The sequence below is a fragment of the Furipterus horrens genome, unplaced genomic scaffold (assembly GCF_987537825.1).
Source record: "Furipterus horrens unplaced genomic scaffold, mFurHor1.1.pri manual_scaffold_3, whole genome shotgun sequence".
In the NCBI taxonomy this organism is placed as follows: domain Eukaryota; kingdom Metazoa; phylum Chordata; class Mammalia; order Chiroptera; family Furipteridae; genus Furipterus; species Furipterus horrens.
The window spans coordinates 17,800,729-17,818,381 of NW_028327173.1; the positions used below are offsets into that span (position 1 = coordinate 17,800,729).

The following is a 17,653-nucleotide window of genomic DNA, read 5'->3' on the forward strand; positions in this document are numbered from 1 at the left end:
TCTTAGACCTCTATTCTTCTCTATCAGCACTCACTCCTACGACCTCACCCAGTCTTAAATGACCACAATGTAACTCCCAATCATGTTATCTCCAGCCAGGAGCTCTCCTTTGACTTCCAGAACCAGATAGCCAATTGCCTACTTGACATCTCCACTTGAATGTCTAATAATTATTACAAACTTAACGTCCAACACGAAACTCCTAATCTCTGTACAAGAGCCTTCTCCAGTTCAGTAAATTACATCTTCATCCTTTCAGTTGCTTAGGCCAAAATTCTTGGAGTCATCCCTAACTTATTTTTCTTTCACACTTCACATCCAGCCTATCAGCAAACACTGTCAGCTCTTCCTTCATCATATATCCAGGACTGACTACGTCTCAGCTTCCATTGCTACTACCTTGGTCAAGCCACCCATGATCACATGCTAGATTATTACAATAACATCTTCATTTGACTTCCAACTCCCTCCTCAAGATGCTACATAGCAGCCAAACTGGTCTCTTTAATGTGTAAATCAGATCATGTCACTCTTCTGCTCAAAACCTTAAAATAGCATTTCATCAGAATAAAAGCCAAAGTCTTTAGAATAATCTATAGGCCCCATTGGATCTCCCCACTCTGTGACTTTATTTTCCAACATTCTTCTTCCTTGAACATGCCTCCAACCTTTTCCACTTGCTATTCCCGCTCCACAACATACTCTTTCCCCAATATACATTAATGGCTAATGCCCTCACCTCCTTTAGGTCTTTGTGTAAAAGGTAACTTTTCATTGATGCCTTCCTTCCCTAAGTATCTTATTAAAAACAGGATCTTCTCTCCCTGTTTCTAATAACACTTATCACCATCTGACATAGTTTGTTTTATTTGCTTGTTTAGCGATTGTTTCCTCCCATTAGGGGCAAGGATTTTTGTCTTTTTATATCACTGTTGTATCCCTATTAAAAAAAAAAAAATGCCTTGCACATAAAAGGTGATTAATAAATATTTGGTAAATGAATGGAGAAAACTAAATGTCAACTGGTGGGCTTATAGCCTCCACAGATATTGGTGTATTAAAATAATTAAACCTGTTTTTTTAATGGAGAAATCCGATAACAGGCAAGTAGTAGATTAAAAAATGACCATAGCTCATCTTTAAACTCCAGGCCCTTTTCCTTTGCTACAATAAGAAGTATGAACTGTAAGCACAGACTAAAGGGTCTGGAGCGGTAAGAAGATGGTTGTCATAATCCTCTTTCTCACACATAAGGATCAGAGTGAGACATTCTGCTCCTTTCTCAGTGAAACAAGCTGGTTTTGTATAAATTTGGTGCCAGTTAATTATTTCAGCAAATATTTATTTATTGTGTACCTACTATTTCATACACAGTTATACCTTGGAGATACTGCAGGTTCAGTCCTGACCACTGCATTACAGCAAGTATTATGATAAAGCAAGCTGAATCTTTTTGCTGGTGGAGGGTCTTGCCTTCAGTTTGTAAAAAATGCAACATCTGTGAAGCACAGTAAAATGAGGTATGCCTGTACTTGGTACTGAATACATTTTTGGGGGTTAAAAAGTACCTTCATAAATATAGTCTCATTTTATTTTCACAACTTTTCTGTTAGTTTCTCATTTTACACAAGAAAACTGAGGGTCAGGAGATAAAGTAATCTGCCTATGGAAAGAGCTAGTAGTGGGGAAGCTAGTCTTATTATTATTAGTTTTTGCCTTTTCAAAGAACTGTAGTAAAGGAACACATAACCTAAAATTTACCATCTTAACCACTTTCAAATGTCCCTTTCAGTGTCGTTAAGCATACTCACATCATCGTACAATGTATCTCCATAACTTTTTCATCTTGTAAATCTGAAATTCTATGCCCATTAAACAACTCCCTATTATCCTGTCCCCTAAGCCCTTGAAACCACCATTCTACGTTGTTTCTATGAATTTGGCTATTCTAGGTACCTTATATAAATGAAAACACCCAGTATTTGTCTTTTTGTGATTTACGTAGTATGTCTTCAAGATTCAAACATGACAAGATTTCCTTCCCTTTTAAAGCTGAGTAATATGTATATACAAACATTTTGTTTATCCATTCATTTGATGGACGTTTGAGTTACTTCCAACTCTTGGCTATTGTGAATAATGCTGTTATGGACATGGTGTACAAATATTTGAGATCTTGCTTTTAATTCTTTTGGATGTATACCCAGAAGTGGGATTGCTGGATCATATGGTAGTCATATTTTTAATTTTTGGAGGAACTGTCATACTGTTTTACATAGCAGTAGCATCATTTTACACTCCTACCAAAGTGTACAAGGGTTCCAATTTCTTCACATCTTTCACTAACACTGGTTATTTTTCTGTTTTTTGATAGCAGCCATCCTAACGGACGTAAGGGGTTTAACCATTTTTAAATATACAGCTTAGTCCTCGATTTTTAACCTAGTGACTTTTCTATTATACTATACTGCAGTGCTCTCTCTGTGAAAAAGAAATCTGAAGTGAGGCAAAAGTAGACTTTAAAACTAGGTAACATGTTCTTTAAAATACTATAAAGGAAACGAGCATAATAAGTTTTTAGTCCCACAGACCTGGAATTGAATCCTGTTTATGTAACTTACTATCTATGAAGTCTTGTGCAAGCTATATAACCTGTTAAGCCTCACCTGCCTCATCATTAATACCAGCAGACTGCTATGAGGATTAAAGATTAAGTGTCTTCCAGAGAGAGTGATAAATATTCGTTCGGCAGCCGTCCGTCTCGAGAGACGATGGTGTAGCTTCTTAAGAGTCTATCTGCACCGCCGAGAATGGCTGTGCAGTCCGACTCGGGAGTGACACGGTATCTGTCTCCTCCGGTGTTGAATCGACATCTGGAGTGTCCTCTCCAGTGAAGCTGAAGCTACAGAGCCTGGGCAGGGTGATATGGAGGGTCTGCTGTTGCCCATGCAGATAAATATATGATAAATATTAAGTGCATCATAAGTAGGAAATATTATTGTAAGGTCAGTGACAAGAAACAGAATAGAAACCATACCAATTTTCGTAGCACTATAGATATTTTCAATAGGAAATATTTCTCCAAGCCCATACAGGAGAACCTTAGCCAGAGCTGGAACCAGCTGGGTTGTAGTGATCAGAACATTCACACAATTCTTTCTAGAAGGGATAAAGAAGGAAAAGACAAAGAAAAAGGTGAAACCAAACCAACCCAGGAGCAAGTATTCAAATGGAACTTCTCTTTAGGATCTAATTATTAAAAACTAATCTTAAAGGGCATGGTATGATATTTGTTCAGTTATTGCTCTAATCATCTCAGGTTTATTTACTTTCCATATTAAAGGACAGAGATTCTATAGTGGGCACAGAGCAGAAACTTGATCTTCCCTCTGACCGTTCTATCTCACTGCACTTGTTAGCAATTACCACCAACCCAGGTCACTGACAGCAGTCTCTGGAAAACAAATAACAGAGGCTTTCATTTACAGTGCCATTTCACCCGAATGCAACTCAGCCCTGAACTGAGATGTGATTTAAGTCCTCTCTGCTCTTCATCCAAGAGTAATATAGATTCTAGAATATGCATTAATTTCACATGTTCTTATTTAGAAACTTCACCGAATAACATTGGTGTCAGTTTTGTTGCTTGCTCTATTAGGTTATAGATCTGGAATTTCTACTTTGAGGAAAGAAGCAGTAAGGGATATTGGTACAAATATGACTCTATTTATTTTCCATTATTACCTTCAAGCTGAAATCTCCTTAATCTGCTTAATGTACCCTTTTCTTTTCAATCCTGCCTTCCTGAGTTGATTTTGGTACATTTCTTTGGAGCTTTCTGTAGCTAGGATAGTTGAGATATGTCTCTTATATGTATTCTTTGATGTCACCAGGCCCATCTCATGGCCTAAAGAATATGAGTTACTGAGTTTTAATCTTGTGAGCAAAAAGTAAGGGGAAAGAAAAAGGTTTTCATATATATTTTCTTAAAGCTCTAAGGTGTGTTATTAGTGCAAAATGACCTTGCCTCCCATCTAACCGAAATACTTCCTTGCTTCATTTAAACTCCTCTCACCCCTATCCCAAATCCTATTTAGGAATGGCCCGTCCTGGACTAGGGGAGGAAAGACTGTCTCTCAAAGGATGAGATGTAAAAGAACCATTTTCATACCTGGACTGGATGAGAAGTAAGGACTTTAATGCAGTTCCCAACCAGGAATCTGTTAAAACTTCAATTTCTGCTCTTAGTCTCTGCAGTGCTTCCTTTCTCTGGGGACTGAGAAGGCCTTTGGGAATAAAAGCAGACACAATTACATATGACAGCATATCCTTGCAGACACTGAGGAAACAACTTCTAAATTCAATTTAGAAATAGTGTGTGACTGAGATATTCGACTGAGCTAATTAATATACTTTTTTTTTTTTTTTAAATGTACCTTGTTTTTAAAAGAGCAGTTCAGTTGAGAGCTGAAGAGCCCCAGTTATAACAAGTCCTTATGCTCTAGCACTGTTGCTTGGCCCGTGAAGCTACAAACAAGACACATCAGGTTCAAAGGCAGTGCTTTAATATACTTCTTCGTAAAACCCGAGAGTAGCCTACTCAAAATGCCTTTTAGACTTCACCAGACTGTTTTGCTAAAGGGCACAACAACAAAATCAGCTGATGAGGACACTGTGATTAGATTCTGACACAAGCTCTTTCATCACGAACCAGGAGCAGAACCTGCAGAATGGTGGACCGTACCCTGAGTAGCACTGATTTAGATATCACCTCAAGAACCAAAGGGGAAAAATGTATTATGGCTGTAAGAGTCTGAAGCATTTCCAATCTCTTTCTAAAGAAACCAGAACCCAGGGAGGAAAGGGGTGCCAAGATTACACAGAAAGTTAGTGGCTTCCCTCTAGGCAATCTATGGAATCCCTGAAACTTCACGCAACATTTTGTGTGTATGTAGAAGTTTGAGGGTGATGGTTCACAGTTTTAAATATTTTCTCATATGGCTGTAACACTAAAAAAAAGACTGCATAAATGTATAGTGGACCAAGAGTTAAGGGATGTGAATTCTGGCTATGGTAACTGCCCTTGTTACATTCACAACGGACATCAATTTTCTCAAAATGCAAAATGAGGAATTCATATTAGATATCTCATATCTCTTCTAATTTGGACAATCTATTGCTAATTAATACCAAATAACAGAATTTTAGGCCTGGTGGCATCTGACATATATTTCTAGGTAGAAAGAATTTCCAAGGACTTTCAAATCATAACACACAGACACTGCCAACCTATACTCCTGGACCTACTATTCCATCTACCATAAACCTAGTCACTAGTTCTATGTGATTTGTCCTGGTATATTAGTAAAAAAAAAAGAAAGAAAAAGGCAACGCATTACCCAGTATTGACAGTTTTGACTCCAGAATAAAACACGTCATTAAATATAATCAACAAAACACATTTCCTTTAAAAAGACATTTGTCTAAAAAGAATGAGAAACTTTGCAAAGTTATTCTAACAGAATTCCATGAGAAATGCAAAGTTCCTTTCCAAAGGGTTTTAATTAAACCTTCATGTTTTTAAATACAGAATTAAAATGTTATTGTGGCACAAATTCATAAGCAGCTGCCAGGGATTTCTAAGGAAAAGAAAGCAGGACATAAGAGGGAAACAAAGTCAGACTGGTTGTATGTCACACTTACCACCCACGTTGCTTTTATGCTTATCATAGATTTCTCTCACTTTTCGATAACGGAAAGCCAGTTTTCTCATCCAATCCACACCTCCTTGTACACCCACGGAGGAACCGTGGCTGCCACTGCCTCCTGAGCCACTGAAACCATCTGTTGAGAAACTGTAGTTGCTGCAAAGAGAGAGGATAACAAAAATTAAAATCTATACTGCATGGGGTTTTTGGATGAATGCCACCTGGGACTCTCTGCCTATTCCTGGCCTCTAACCCCAAGGTTAATGGCAGAATCTATCTTTCTCCAGTCCTCTATCTCACCCCTATTACTTTATCAAAGAAAGGATATAGAGTAGGGCAAGAGAAATAGGAACAATTCAGCATCCCACAGAGGCTGGCTTAAAATACAGCACCCTTTCATCTTACAGTGAAAAAAAAAAAAAATCCCAAAAACAGAATATAAATTTTTTTGTGTATGCACATACAAAATGATCTCAACTATGTGAAAAAAAGTTAAAAAACAATGGAAGGAAATAATCCCGAATACTAACAATAGTAAGATAATGGGGGTATTCTCTTTTGGTGATCTGTTGGCTAGTTTATTAAGTTCATGGTTCAATTTGGTGGCTTTAAAAGATTTCCACAAATTCTTTAATACTCTTCTCTTCTAATTCTGCTCCCTTTAGGTCTGTACTATATTTGAATGTAAACAGAATGTGGTGGAAGTGATGGTGTTAGACTTCAGAGACAAGGCTTCTCTTGCTCGCTCTTGGAGCATTTATTTTGAAAGACGTCAGCTGTCACATGAGAACACTGAAGCGGCCCCACGTGGAGGCACACAGTGAGGAACTGAGACCCCCTATTTTCAGCCTCTTGCAGGTGAGAGGCTGAAAGCAGATGCTCCAGCTCCAATCAAACCTTTAGACGATTTTTAGCTTTGGCCAATATCTTGATTTCAATCTTAGAGACCTGGATTCAGAACTATCTAGTGAAGTCACTTTCAAGTTTCTGACTTACAGAAATTATGAGAAGATAAATGTTTATTATTTTAAGCTATTAAGTTTTGGGGTAATTTGTTATATAACAATAGATAACTAATACAGGCATACCTCAGAGATAATATGGGTTTGGTTCTGGACTACCCCCAAAAAGAAAATATTGTAATAAAACAAGGCTGGTGGAGGTTCTTTTCTTTAATTTGTAAAAAAATGTTAACATTTGTGAAGCACAAGAAAATGAATCACAGTAAAATGAGATATGCCTATGTAGTTAAACAGGCTGGGAGGGACTAATACTTTCAAAGTAAAGATTTTAAAATGATTGACAGAATTAGAGACAAGTTGGTTTAATCAAAGGTCAAAACAGAGTTCAGTAAGTCATGTGACATTCTATATTTAAGAAAATAAAGCCAAGACATAAGACAGGTAATTACTGGTTAGCCACAGCAAAATCTCACAAGAACGGTAGGCTGGGTATCACCCCGCAAACCAGAAGGTCATTGCCAGTTTGATTCCCAGTCAGGGCACGTGCCTGGATTGTGAGCCAGGTCCCCTGGTTGACTCTAGCACATCAATGTTTCTCTCCTCCTCTTTCTCCCTCCCTTCCGTGTTCTCCAAAACAGTAAATAAATCAAATCTTTTTAAAAACAGATTAACCAGTCTGGAAGCACAATTCTGACTGAAAATCTGTCCAGAGGAAACAAGTATATCCTTTACTTTGGAATGCCTTTTCCTTATCCCATTATCGCTACCCATTCTTCAAGGCCACACTCAAATTCTATTGCACAGAAAAGGCCGCTCTAATGTTGGCAACCATCTGCCCCCTCCCCCACCAATCAGAATGGCTTTCTTTTCTGTGCTCCATCACATTTTCTATTGTCACCTCATTCTGAGTGACACTGTTAACTATGTTTGTCTCCTCTAACAGACTGTGAGCTCTTGTAAGGCTGTGTCTCACTCATCTTTATTTTACTCTAAATCTAGACAGTGTTTTGTTCATAACAGGTGCACTGATGTTTACAGCATCATTGTTTTTATCACCTTAGGTCTTGGCCATTGTCATCAGAAGCCACATCTTCCACATGCACCTGGTCACACTCCTGTTAAAAGACAAAACCATATACCACTTCAGTCCAGTGAGTAGAAGTTCTATTACATGACATATTATAACACCACCACAATGGCGGAATGATGAAATATCTTATGGCCTCTCTTACGGGTAGAGGATCACTCTTACCCCCATTCTTTTAAAACCTTATTCATATACCACAGTCTTCCTGAAACCTTCCTTGACCATCCCAACCCTCATTTATGCTCTAATCTCAGTAGTTCGTTTCTCCAACAGCTCACGGGTATGAGAATGAGCTCCCTTACACTGTCAGGTGTGTCTATGTTGTACACAAGACTGAAAGTTCTATTACACTTTACGACTCATATGGCACAACCCCTATCTTACATCTCCTTTGTACTCCTCTAGTCAGTCCAGTGACCTCATGTAGCATGTACCTAATACATTCTTGCAGATGAAACAGATGTTGGTAGAGTGTGGTATCAAAATTGAGTGACAAACAGAAATTTAAAAATTCAAACTTGGTACTCAGAAAAGGCTAAGTCAATCTCCTCATGTTATAAAAGTGAGGAGAAATGATTTACTCAAGTGAGTGGTAGAAAAAAACTAGGAAGAGCCTGGGTCTTCTTATTCAAATCCAAAGTTCTTTCCACCAAGGACACACTACTCCTGACATAAAATGCAACCCACTGTCTAACTCTAACAGATACACTCCTCTGACACCACCTAGGGCAGTGTTGTAATGTCCACATGCATCAGAATCCTCTGGGGAAGTTTTTAAAAAGTATATGATCTTGGGTTCACCCCAGACCTACTTCAATCAGAATTTCTGGGAGTGAAGTCCTAGAATCTTTATTTTTCTTTAACAAGGTCCCCAGGTGATTCTTATGCCCCCTAAAGTTGAGAATCACTGACCTGGGGGGCAGGAACACATTCAGGTCAAATTCTTCACAGAACTTTCAGTCCTGAGAGGACTATGTCTAGAAAATCATTACAAATACAATTTGGCAATAATTATTGGCACATAATAGGTTTTTAATAAATGTTTGCTGAATAAAAACTTTGATGTCCTAACTTATCAACATGTGAAGTTGAGGAAAGAGATTAAAGCATTGTGGTGCTTAGATAAGAGTACTGGAATTTAGAGTTCTATTAAATTTAATTTGTTGGAGAATTGTCTGTTAAGTAGAATTAGATTGCATTTTAAAGGGAACAGAATTACTTCGTTATTTATAAAATGCTATCTTGTTTTACTTAAAAAATTTCACTATTTTTAAAACTAGGTAATATATGTTGTATACAGTTCAAAATTCAAAGGGACATGAAGTGACACGTCTGCTCCTTCCTATCTCTGTGTCCCAGCAACACATTCCCCTCCCAGGATAGAACAACTGTTACTAGTTTCTTGTGTAGAATAACTGTTTAACTGAGGTCCAAAATGGGAAGATAACCTTCCTAACATGGGACTCACACTCTGGTCTTCTGATTCCCAGTTCTGTGTTCTTTCCACTAAACCATGCTTACCTCGAAGGTGAACTCAAATATCAAAGCCAAAAAATTCCCCAAGAAGCTCAGTGTTTCCTGGTTTTCCTTGCACCTAACTATAAAATGATTCTGGATATCAGGGCTAACCTATACATGGAAAATCAGCATGTATACAATATAATGAGTTACAGCAGACATTTATAGATCTGACAAATCTAAAGACTCTTTTAAGAAGGTAAAATTAAAGAACAGTCAAGCATACTTAAAGCACAAATAATCAAACCCATGTTATATATTATTTAATATACATCAATAAATTGGAATGTTGGTTTATGTATCAAGTGTTTTGCCTAATGGGTTGGGATTTCCTCTAGAACTATCACTTCCAGAACAAAAATCAAATTTTGGGGGCAATAAAACTGAGGGCCAGCATCAAAACTGCAGTGGCCTAACCAAGGCATTATTCCTATAAGACTATCTAGATCTACATGGCCAGCTGGCCTCTCCATACCCACCCTAACCACATTTCCTTTAAATACAATAAGCACAGGTTCAACAGTTAATGAACAAAACATTTCACTGAAGTATAGAAATAATTTCAAATGCTTACCTCCAAGTCATTGAAAAACAGGTGTGTATCAGCCACTTCAAAAATCATTTCTTCCATAGTTAAACCTGAGCCAATCACTACTGTTGGGTCCTGGAAGACAATAAGAGAAAACTTACAACACTGGTTCTGATTCTTAAATATTTCAAAATTATTTCAGGTCAAGGCCACACAACACAGACCCACAATAGTGTTTCCAATTATTACTGATGCAATCAATCTCTTTCCCTCTTTTTAAAAAAAAATTTTTTTTTAAGTTTATTTTTAGAGAGAGGGAAAGGGAGGGAGAAAGATATGGGAGAGAAGCATGAGTGTGTGAGATTGGTTGCCTCTCACCCACCCCCAACCAGGGACGTGGCCTGCAACCCAGGAATGTGCCCTGACTGGGAATCGAACCATCGATCTTTTAGTTCACAGGCAGATGCTCAACCCACTGCACCACACCAGCCAGAGCTACTGATACAATTTCATTCACAGTTATAAGAATCTGGAATTGTGAAAAGTTAAAACTTTCAAGACTTTAGTTTCTAGAAAATTAAACCCACTTAAAAAAATAAATAAATAAAACCTTAACTTTTGGGGGAAATATCCTTGTTTCAGGAGAAATTCTAACTATTGCTAAAATATTGATATTGTAACACCCATTATCTTCCATTATTTTCTACACACATATACACACAGTATAACACCAGAAGTCAGTTAATCTCAACAACCAGGAAATAAGTAAACAAGGGCTAAAGAGTCAAAAACATCTGCAGGAAAAGCAATGCACTTAGCTTCCCCCACCCCTCAATGCACTTAGCTTCAAAATGAACAACAGAGGCTGTACATTATTTATTTATTTAGAGAGAGGGGAGGGAGGGAGAAATTGAAGGAAACATTGATGTCAGAGAGAAGCATCAATCGGTTGCCTCCGACACACACCCCAACCAAGGACCAAACCCGCAAGCTAGGCATGTGCCTTGACTGGGAATCCAACCAGCGAACCTTCACTTTGCAGGATGATGCCCAACAAGTCACACAGGTCAGGGCTATATGCTCTTATTTTATATACCTTTAAAAACAGCTTAGCTATGTAGTGTATGAGCTTGCCAGTCTATATTCTAAAAGACTGTGGAAATTACTTCTAACAGAAACATTAGTGACAATAAGAAATAACTGAAAATAGTAAAAGAGCAATGGAGGCAGATATTTTTTATAAAATGTATTCACAGAAACAGAAAAATAAAAGCCTGAAGGTAATTTAGTGGTAGAAATATATAGGCAATAACTCAAAAACAGCTCATCCCTCTATTAAAACTGATATTTATATTGATGACTAGACAAGTTAAATTCTGCCTGGTATATTTAATTTAAGAAGGTATATAATCTATTTTAGAAAGCTATTTTATATTTTATCTATATTTTGAATTTATTATACATATCTGGAATATGCTCAGCTAAATGAAATGCTCAGTTTGAGCTGCTAAAAGTGAAAGTGACAAGGGATAAGAGAATGGTCTTTGGAATATATAATCCTGAGAATCATTCCCATACTTCATTTATACATAACACCACTCTCAAAGAACTTCAGCTTTCAGCACCTGTCCCATGTCTAGTCTCTAGCTTTATCATCAACTCTGCCTGACCATATAGCCTACCTGTACAAGCCATTAGGCGAAGTTTAACATGGAAAGTACAAAAGGTCAACAAGGTAAATGGAGGGAGCAGAGAAAGTAATTTTGGTTACCTGCCCCTACAGCAGGAAAGGGAGAGTTACAACAAAGGAAGAAAGACTCAAATTACCTTTCCATACTTCTGGGCATAGGATCCAGTAAGAAGGGAGTGGAAGATGATAATGGTTTCATCCAAGTCCCACAGAAATACCCGCTGAGGGAGGAAAATATAAAAAATAACGAGTGAATATCTTTTCTAATCAAAATGAAATAAAGCAAGAAATGAGTAATGGGAAACTGAAAAATTCACAAATATGTAAAAATTAAATAACACAATCTTAAATAACCAAGGATCAAAAAAGAAACTACAAATGAAATAAGAAAATACATTGAGATGAATGAAAATAAAAACACAGAAAACAAAATTTATGGAATGTAGCAAAAGCAGTGCTAAGAGGGAAATTTATAGCTATAAATACATACCTTAAAAAAGAAGTAAGATCTTAATTAATAACCTAACTGTAAAATTGAAGGAACTAGAAAAAGCCAGAAGAAGGAAGGAAATAATAAAAATTAGAATGGCGATAAATAAAAGCATAGACTAGAAAATTAATAGAGAACATCAATAAACCAGAAGTTGGCTTTTTGAAGATCTATAAAATTGATAATTTGTAACTAGACTGACTACGGAAAAATAAGAGAAGATTCAAATTACTAAAATCAGAAATGAACATTATGACAGAAATAAAAAGGATTATAAGAGAATATTATGAACAGCTGCACAAATTTCTAGAAATGTACAAAATGACAAAATGACTCAAGAAGAAATAAAAATTCTGAACAGACCCTTAATGGGTAAGGTAGTTGGATCAGTAATCAAAAACATCCCAAGAAAGAAAAGCCCAGGACCAGATGGCTTCACTGGTATATTATACCAATTATTTAAAGAAGAATTAACACCAATCCTTCTTAAGTTCTTCCTAAAAGTTGAAGAGGATGGAACATCTCTTAACTCACTCTATGAAGCCAGCATTACCTTGATACCAAAGTCAGACAAAGACACTACAAAGAAAAAAGAAGAAACCTGTAGACCAACATACTTATGAACATTGAGGCAAAAATCCTCAACAAGATAATAACAACAAAATTCAGCAGCATATTAAAAGAATTATACATCATGACTAAGTGGGATTTGTTTCCAGGCTGTAAGGATGGATCAACATACAAAAATTAATCAATGTAATAAAAAAGCACATTAATAGAAGGAAAAAACCCACATGATCAACTCTTGCAGAAAAAGCATTTGACAAAATTCAGTACGCTTTTATGATAAAAACCCAATAAACAAGAACTAGAAGGGAACTTCCTCAACATAATAAATGCCATATATGAAAAACTCACAGCTAATATCATACTCAATGGTCAAAGACTGAAAGCTTTACCTCTGAGATCAGGAATAAGAAAAGCACGCCTGTTTACACTTCTACTCAACATAGTATTGAAAAGTCTGGTAAGAATAATTTGGTGATAAGGGAAAAAAGGTACCCAATTGAAAAGGAAGATGTAAAATGATCTCTGTTTGCAGATGACATGATCTTATATGTAGAAAATGTTAAATACGCAAAGAAATTGTTAGAGCTAATAAATAAATTCAGAATCAGTTATATTTATACACTTGCACTGAATAATTCAAACAGAAATTCGAAAAACAATTCCATTTACAATAGCATCAAAAATAATAAAATACTTAGTATACTACCCAAAGCAATCTACAAAATCAATACAACCTCTATCAAAATTCCAACAGTGATTTTTAAAGAAATAGAAAAACTCATTCTAAAATTCATATGGAATCTCCAGGGTTCCCAAATAGCCAAAATAACCTTGAAAACAAAGTTGGAAGACTCTACTTCCTGATTTCAAAGCTTTAGCAATCAAAACAATGTGGTATTAGCATAAGAATAGACACAAAGACCAATGAAATATAAGAGAGAGCCCAGAAATAAACCCTAACATATATTATCGATTTTTTTTGACAAGGAAATGAAGACCATTCAATGGGTGCTGACCCACAACAGGTGCTGGGAAAAATTAGAGATCCATGTGCAAAAGAATAAAATTAGAGCCTTACTTTACAGTATATATAAAAATTATCTCAATATAGATCAAAAACCTAAATCTAAGGGCCAAAACATAAATGATATGTTCTTAGCTTTGTATTCTTAGGTATAATACCAAAAGCACAAGCAATAAAAAAAAAAAAAAACCAACTTCATCAAAATGTAAACTTTTGTGCCTCAAAGGATACCATCAAGAAAGTGAAAAAAAAAAAAAAATCCAGAGAATGGGAAAAGATATTTGTGCATAATATATCTGATAAGTGATTAATATCCAGAATAAATAAAGAATTCCTAAAACGCAATAGAAAACAAACAACCCAATTAAAAAATGGGCAAGGGATTTGAACATTTTTCCAACAAAATAAACAAATGGCTAAGTACATGAAAAGATGTTAAACATTATTAGTCATTAAGAAATGCAAATCAAAACCACAATGAGATACCATTTCACATGGATGCCTATTATCAAAAAATATGGAAAATAAGTGTTGATGAGAATGTGGAGAATTGGAAACCTTCATGCATGGTTGATGGGAATGTAAAGTGATGTAACTACTATGGAAAACATTTTGGTGGTTCCTCAAAAAGTTGACCAAAGGATTACCATATGATCAAGCAATTCTACTCGTAGGTCTACCCAAAATAATTGAAAAGAGGGACTCAAAGAGATAACTGTATAGCAATGTTCATAGTAGCATTATTTACATAAGCTCAATGGTGAAAAGTCCCCAAGGTGCCCATCAACGGATGAATGGAGAAACAAAATGTGGTATACACATAATACTACAATGAAATATTATTCAGCCATAACCAGGAACAAAGTTCTTATGCTTGCTACAACATGGATGGACCTTGAAAACATGGTAAGTGAAATAAGCTTGGCACAAAAAAATAGATATTGCATTATTGTACTTTTATGAGATATCTAGAAAAGGCAAATGCAAAGGGACAGAAAGTAGAACAGAGGTAATACTAGAGGTTAGTTGGCAAGAGAATAGAGAATAGAGAGTTATTGCTTAATGGGTGCAAAGTTTTTAGGATCATGTAACAATTTAATAACATTGTGAAAATATTTAGTGCAACTAAATCACACTTAAAAATAGTAAATTATATGTTATGTATATTTTACCACAATTTTTAAAAATGTATGAGTTCTCTCTCAGTTTTTCCCAAAGAAATATATTAGATTTTCTTTACTTCTCTCTCTCCCAACCCCCAAGAATGAAGGGGAAGAGAGAGGCTCCCAATACAACTTTAATTTACCTATGTCTTCAGAACACCTATCAATGTACATATTTTTAAATACAGCTTTTCCCCTTATTAAATGATCATATTATAGAAAAACTGAAAGAAAGCAAAAGGACTAATATCAAAACTTTACTATTATTAGTAGTTTGTGTGACTTCCTAGTCTTTTTAATGAGGCCAAATGTATGCCTATAGTAAATCCTTACAGTGCTTAACAACAGAATAAATAACTATAAATCTCATTAGTAAGTTACCAGATCTGGTTGCATGTTTCACAGAAACTTGGCCTAAAGCACTTTTATACTCTCATTTTACTTTCAGAGTTTTGAATGGCAAACAGTATGACATTATATACTAAATATGAGGCATTGTTCTTTCTGTTCTCCTCTGGAATATAGAGAACAGTTTATTCTTCCCTTTAAAGAGTTACTCGTTCCTTAAATTCAGAAAAGCTTTTTTGATGCTTTTGGTAAAAACGTCTGAAGTGATATGGAAAGTTATGGGCATAGAGAAATGTGTTTTCACATTTCTCTTTTCACTTGGCCAATTCAGTTTCCCTTGCCCAGGAATTAAAGGATACACAACACAGAACCATATTATCCCATGAGTTTCAGATATATGTTTGATAAATTTAAGAAATGAGGGAAAAAACAAAATAGGTAACTCAAATGAGGTTCTTCCCATACTTCCAATTCACTGTCCTGGGAAGAGCTGGCATCAGCTTTCCTCTTGCCTCGGTTCTTTCCAGTCATGTTCTTCCTGGATGGGTCATCAGCATCTTTACTTGGTGTAGTTTGGGACAAAGATGGGCCTGTAGAAGGGTCTCCTGGACATGAAAATCAAGATATTTATTGCCAGTGGTCAAAGACCGTAAGAACCAAAGCAGGAAGAGGGTCAGCAGGTTTTCTGCCCTTAAGAATCATATTGCAGGGATAAAGAACGAAAAACCAAACTTTAAGTAATTTGGGAATGGAGAAGTGGGCATTGAGCATTCAAAAGTTCCTAACGTTGCTAAGAGTTATAACTAGAATTTATACGCCTGCTTCATAATGAAAGAACACATCTATGAAGTTGTTTTACAAAAAAGACAAAAACAAAAACAAAATAAACCTGACCCTGATCAAGCTTCTAGATCGGAGTTTCTCAACTTGGCACAATTAACATTTTAAGCCAGATAATTTTTGTTGTGAGTGTGCTCTCCTGTACGTTGTAGGGTGTCTGGTTAAGGAGCATCCTTGACCTCTAAATTTTGGATGCCAGTAGCATTTCCACCCAGTGTAACAACCAAAAATGTCTTCATACATTGTCAAATGTCAAAGGTGGGGGAGTACACAGCACAATATTGCTTCTAAGTGAAAAAAACTGCTCTAGATCCATTTATTAACTTACAATAACATACAAAAGGCAGCAGGACATGTTAAACTACTCTATAAGAAAATAATAAACAGGAATTCCAGTGAAGATGAAGGCATAGATAAACACGGTAGGAAATGGAGAAGCCAAAGAACTTACATGCATGACCCATGGACATGAACTAAGGTGGGGGATTCCTGGGGGGGTGGGGGAGTACTGGGCAGAGAAGAGGACAGAGAGAAAAACTAGAACAATTGCAATAACATAATCAATAAAATATACTTAAAGAATATGATAAACTAAATTCAGGGAAATGGTATGGAATAATCAATTATTCCTTCAACATATAAAGTACATGGGTGAATAAAAAATGATGGAGGAATTTATAGGTTAAAAAGAGACAAAATATGCATCTACCAATCACAGTGTATTGACCTTACTTGGTTCCTAATTTAGACAAGCTGTAAAAAGATAAACAAAATTCCTAATATCTATAAGAAAACTGGAACTATGAATAAGTTTTGGTACTTTATAATATTAAGGAATTATTGTTGAATTATTTTATGTGGGATAATGGAATTGTGGTCATTTATCCTTTAGAAATACGATGCTTGGAATTTGGGGAGGGAATTGGATGAAGTACAGTTGAAACAAGAGTGCCTATGAGTTAATTGTTGAAGATGGATGATGGATACATAAGGGCTCATTATATTACTCTGACAACTTCTATGCTTGAAATTCTCCATTATTAAAAAGTTAAATTGTTATGAAGAACAAAGATATTTAGAGAAACAAATTCAAAACTAAAGCATCACTATATGTAATTATTTCAAAGTTATGCAAGTGGAGGTGACCATCTGTATGTCCACTACTTAGGAGACCAGTAAAGGCAAGATGCACAGAAGACTGCTTTAGTTGATGTACAGCGCTGTTCTGAGAAATGCATCAGTGATAATAACAATACCGCAGTCCTTCCTCCAGTCACACAATATGAAAGCAAACCATCAAATTTTCAAAAAACAAACAAAAAACCCATCAAATTTTCATGAAAAACAGATAAATAAAAAGCATGTGCATGTGTTCACTCAATGTGTGCATAAAACCTTTTGGTCAGGTTTTTAATTCATCAATACATTTCAAAGCTAAATGCACAGATCTAAATTTGTAGGTTAAATTTCATGTATTTCTTTGCTTTCCTTAGAATCTTAAAAAGGATCCATAACACAGAAAAAGTTAAGAACTACTACTCTGAGGCTGAGCAGAAGTCCAAAATATTCAGATTAAAACTGGAGCCCTCCAACTTTTATAAATGTGCGATGATTCTGAATTTCCCTGGGACAATCATGCTAAAGCCATAGGGAGGGCAGAGTGGGAGTCATAAAAGCAGTGTTTTCATTCTTGGTACTTTTCTGTTCACAGCATCAGTTATTAC

The 17,653-nt window shown here is 36.0% G+C and overlaps 1 protein-coding gene and 1 non-coding gene across 5 annotated transcripts in view; both read right to left on the minus strand.

Moving 5' to 3' along the window:
* EYA3 (EYA transcriptional coactivator and phosphatase 3) overlaps window positions 1-17,653 on the minus strand; it is a 98,971-nt gene that overhangs the window by 16,819 nt on the left and 64,499 nt on the right. For all 4 annotated transcript variants that reach the window (XM_090268905.1, XM_090268903.1, XM_090268906.1 and 1 more), the window contains 7 exons: window positions 15,555-15,694; window positions 11,632-11,715; window positions 9,850-9,939; window positions 7,727-7,785; window positions 5,704-5,864; window positions 4,172-4,286; window positions 3,038-3,159 (listed from right to left, as the gene is read on the minus strand). In XM_090268905.1, the coding sequence (XP_090125031.1) occupies window positions 3,038-3,159; window positions 4,172-4,286; window positions 5,704-5,864; window positions 7,727-7,785; window positions 9,850-9,939; window positions 11,632-11,715; window positions 15,555-15,694 (771 nt within the window). The remainder of the gene's footprint in view (window positions 1-3,037; window positions 3,160-4,171; window positions 4,287-5,703; window positions 5,865-7,726; window positions 7,786-9,849; window positions 9,940-11,631; window positions 11,716-15,554; window positions 15,695-17,653) is intronic.
* On the minus strand, window positions 4,429-4,564 carry LOC150014459 (small nucleolar RNA SNORA50). The gene has a single exon (XR_016510304.1). It is a non-coding gene; the product is annotated as a small nucleolar RNA SNORA50 (small nucleolar RNA).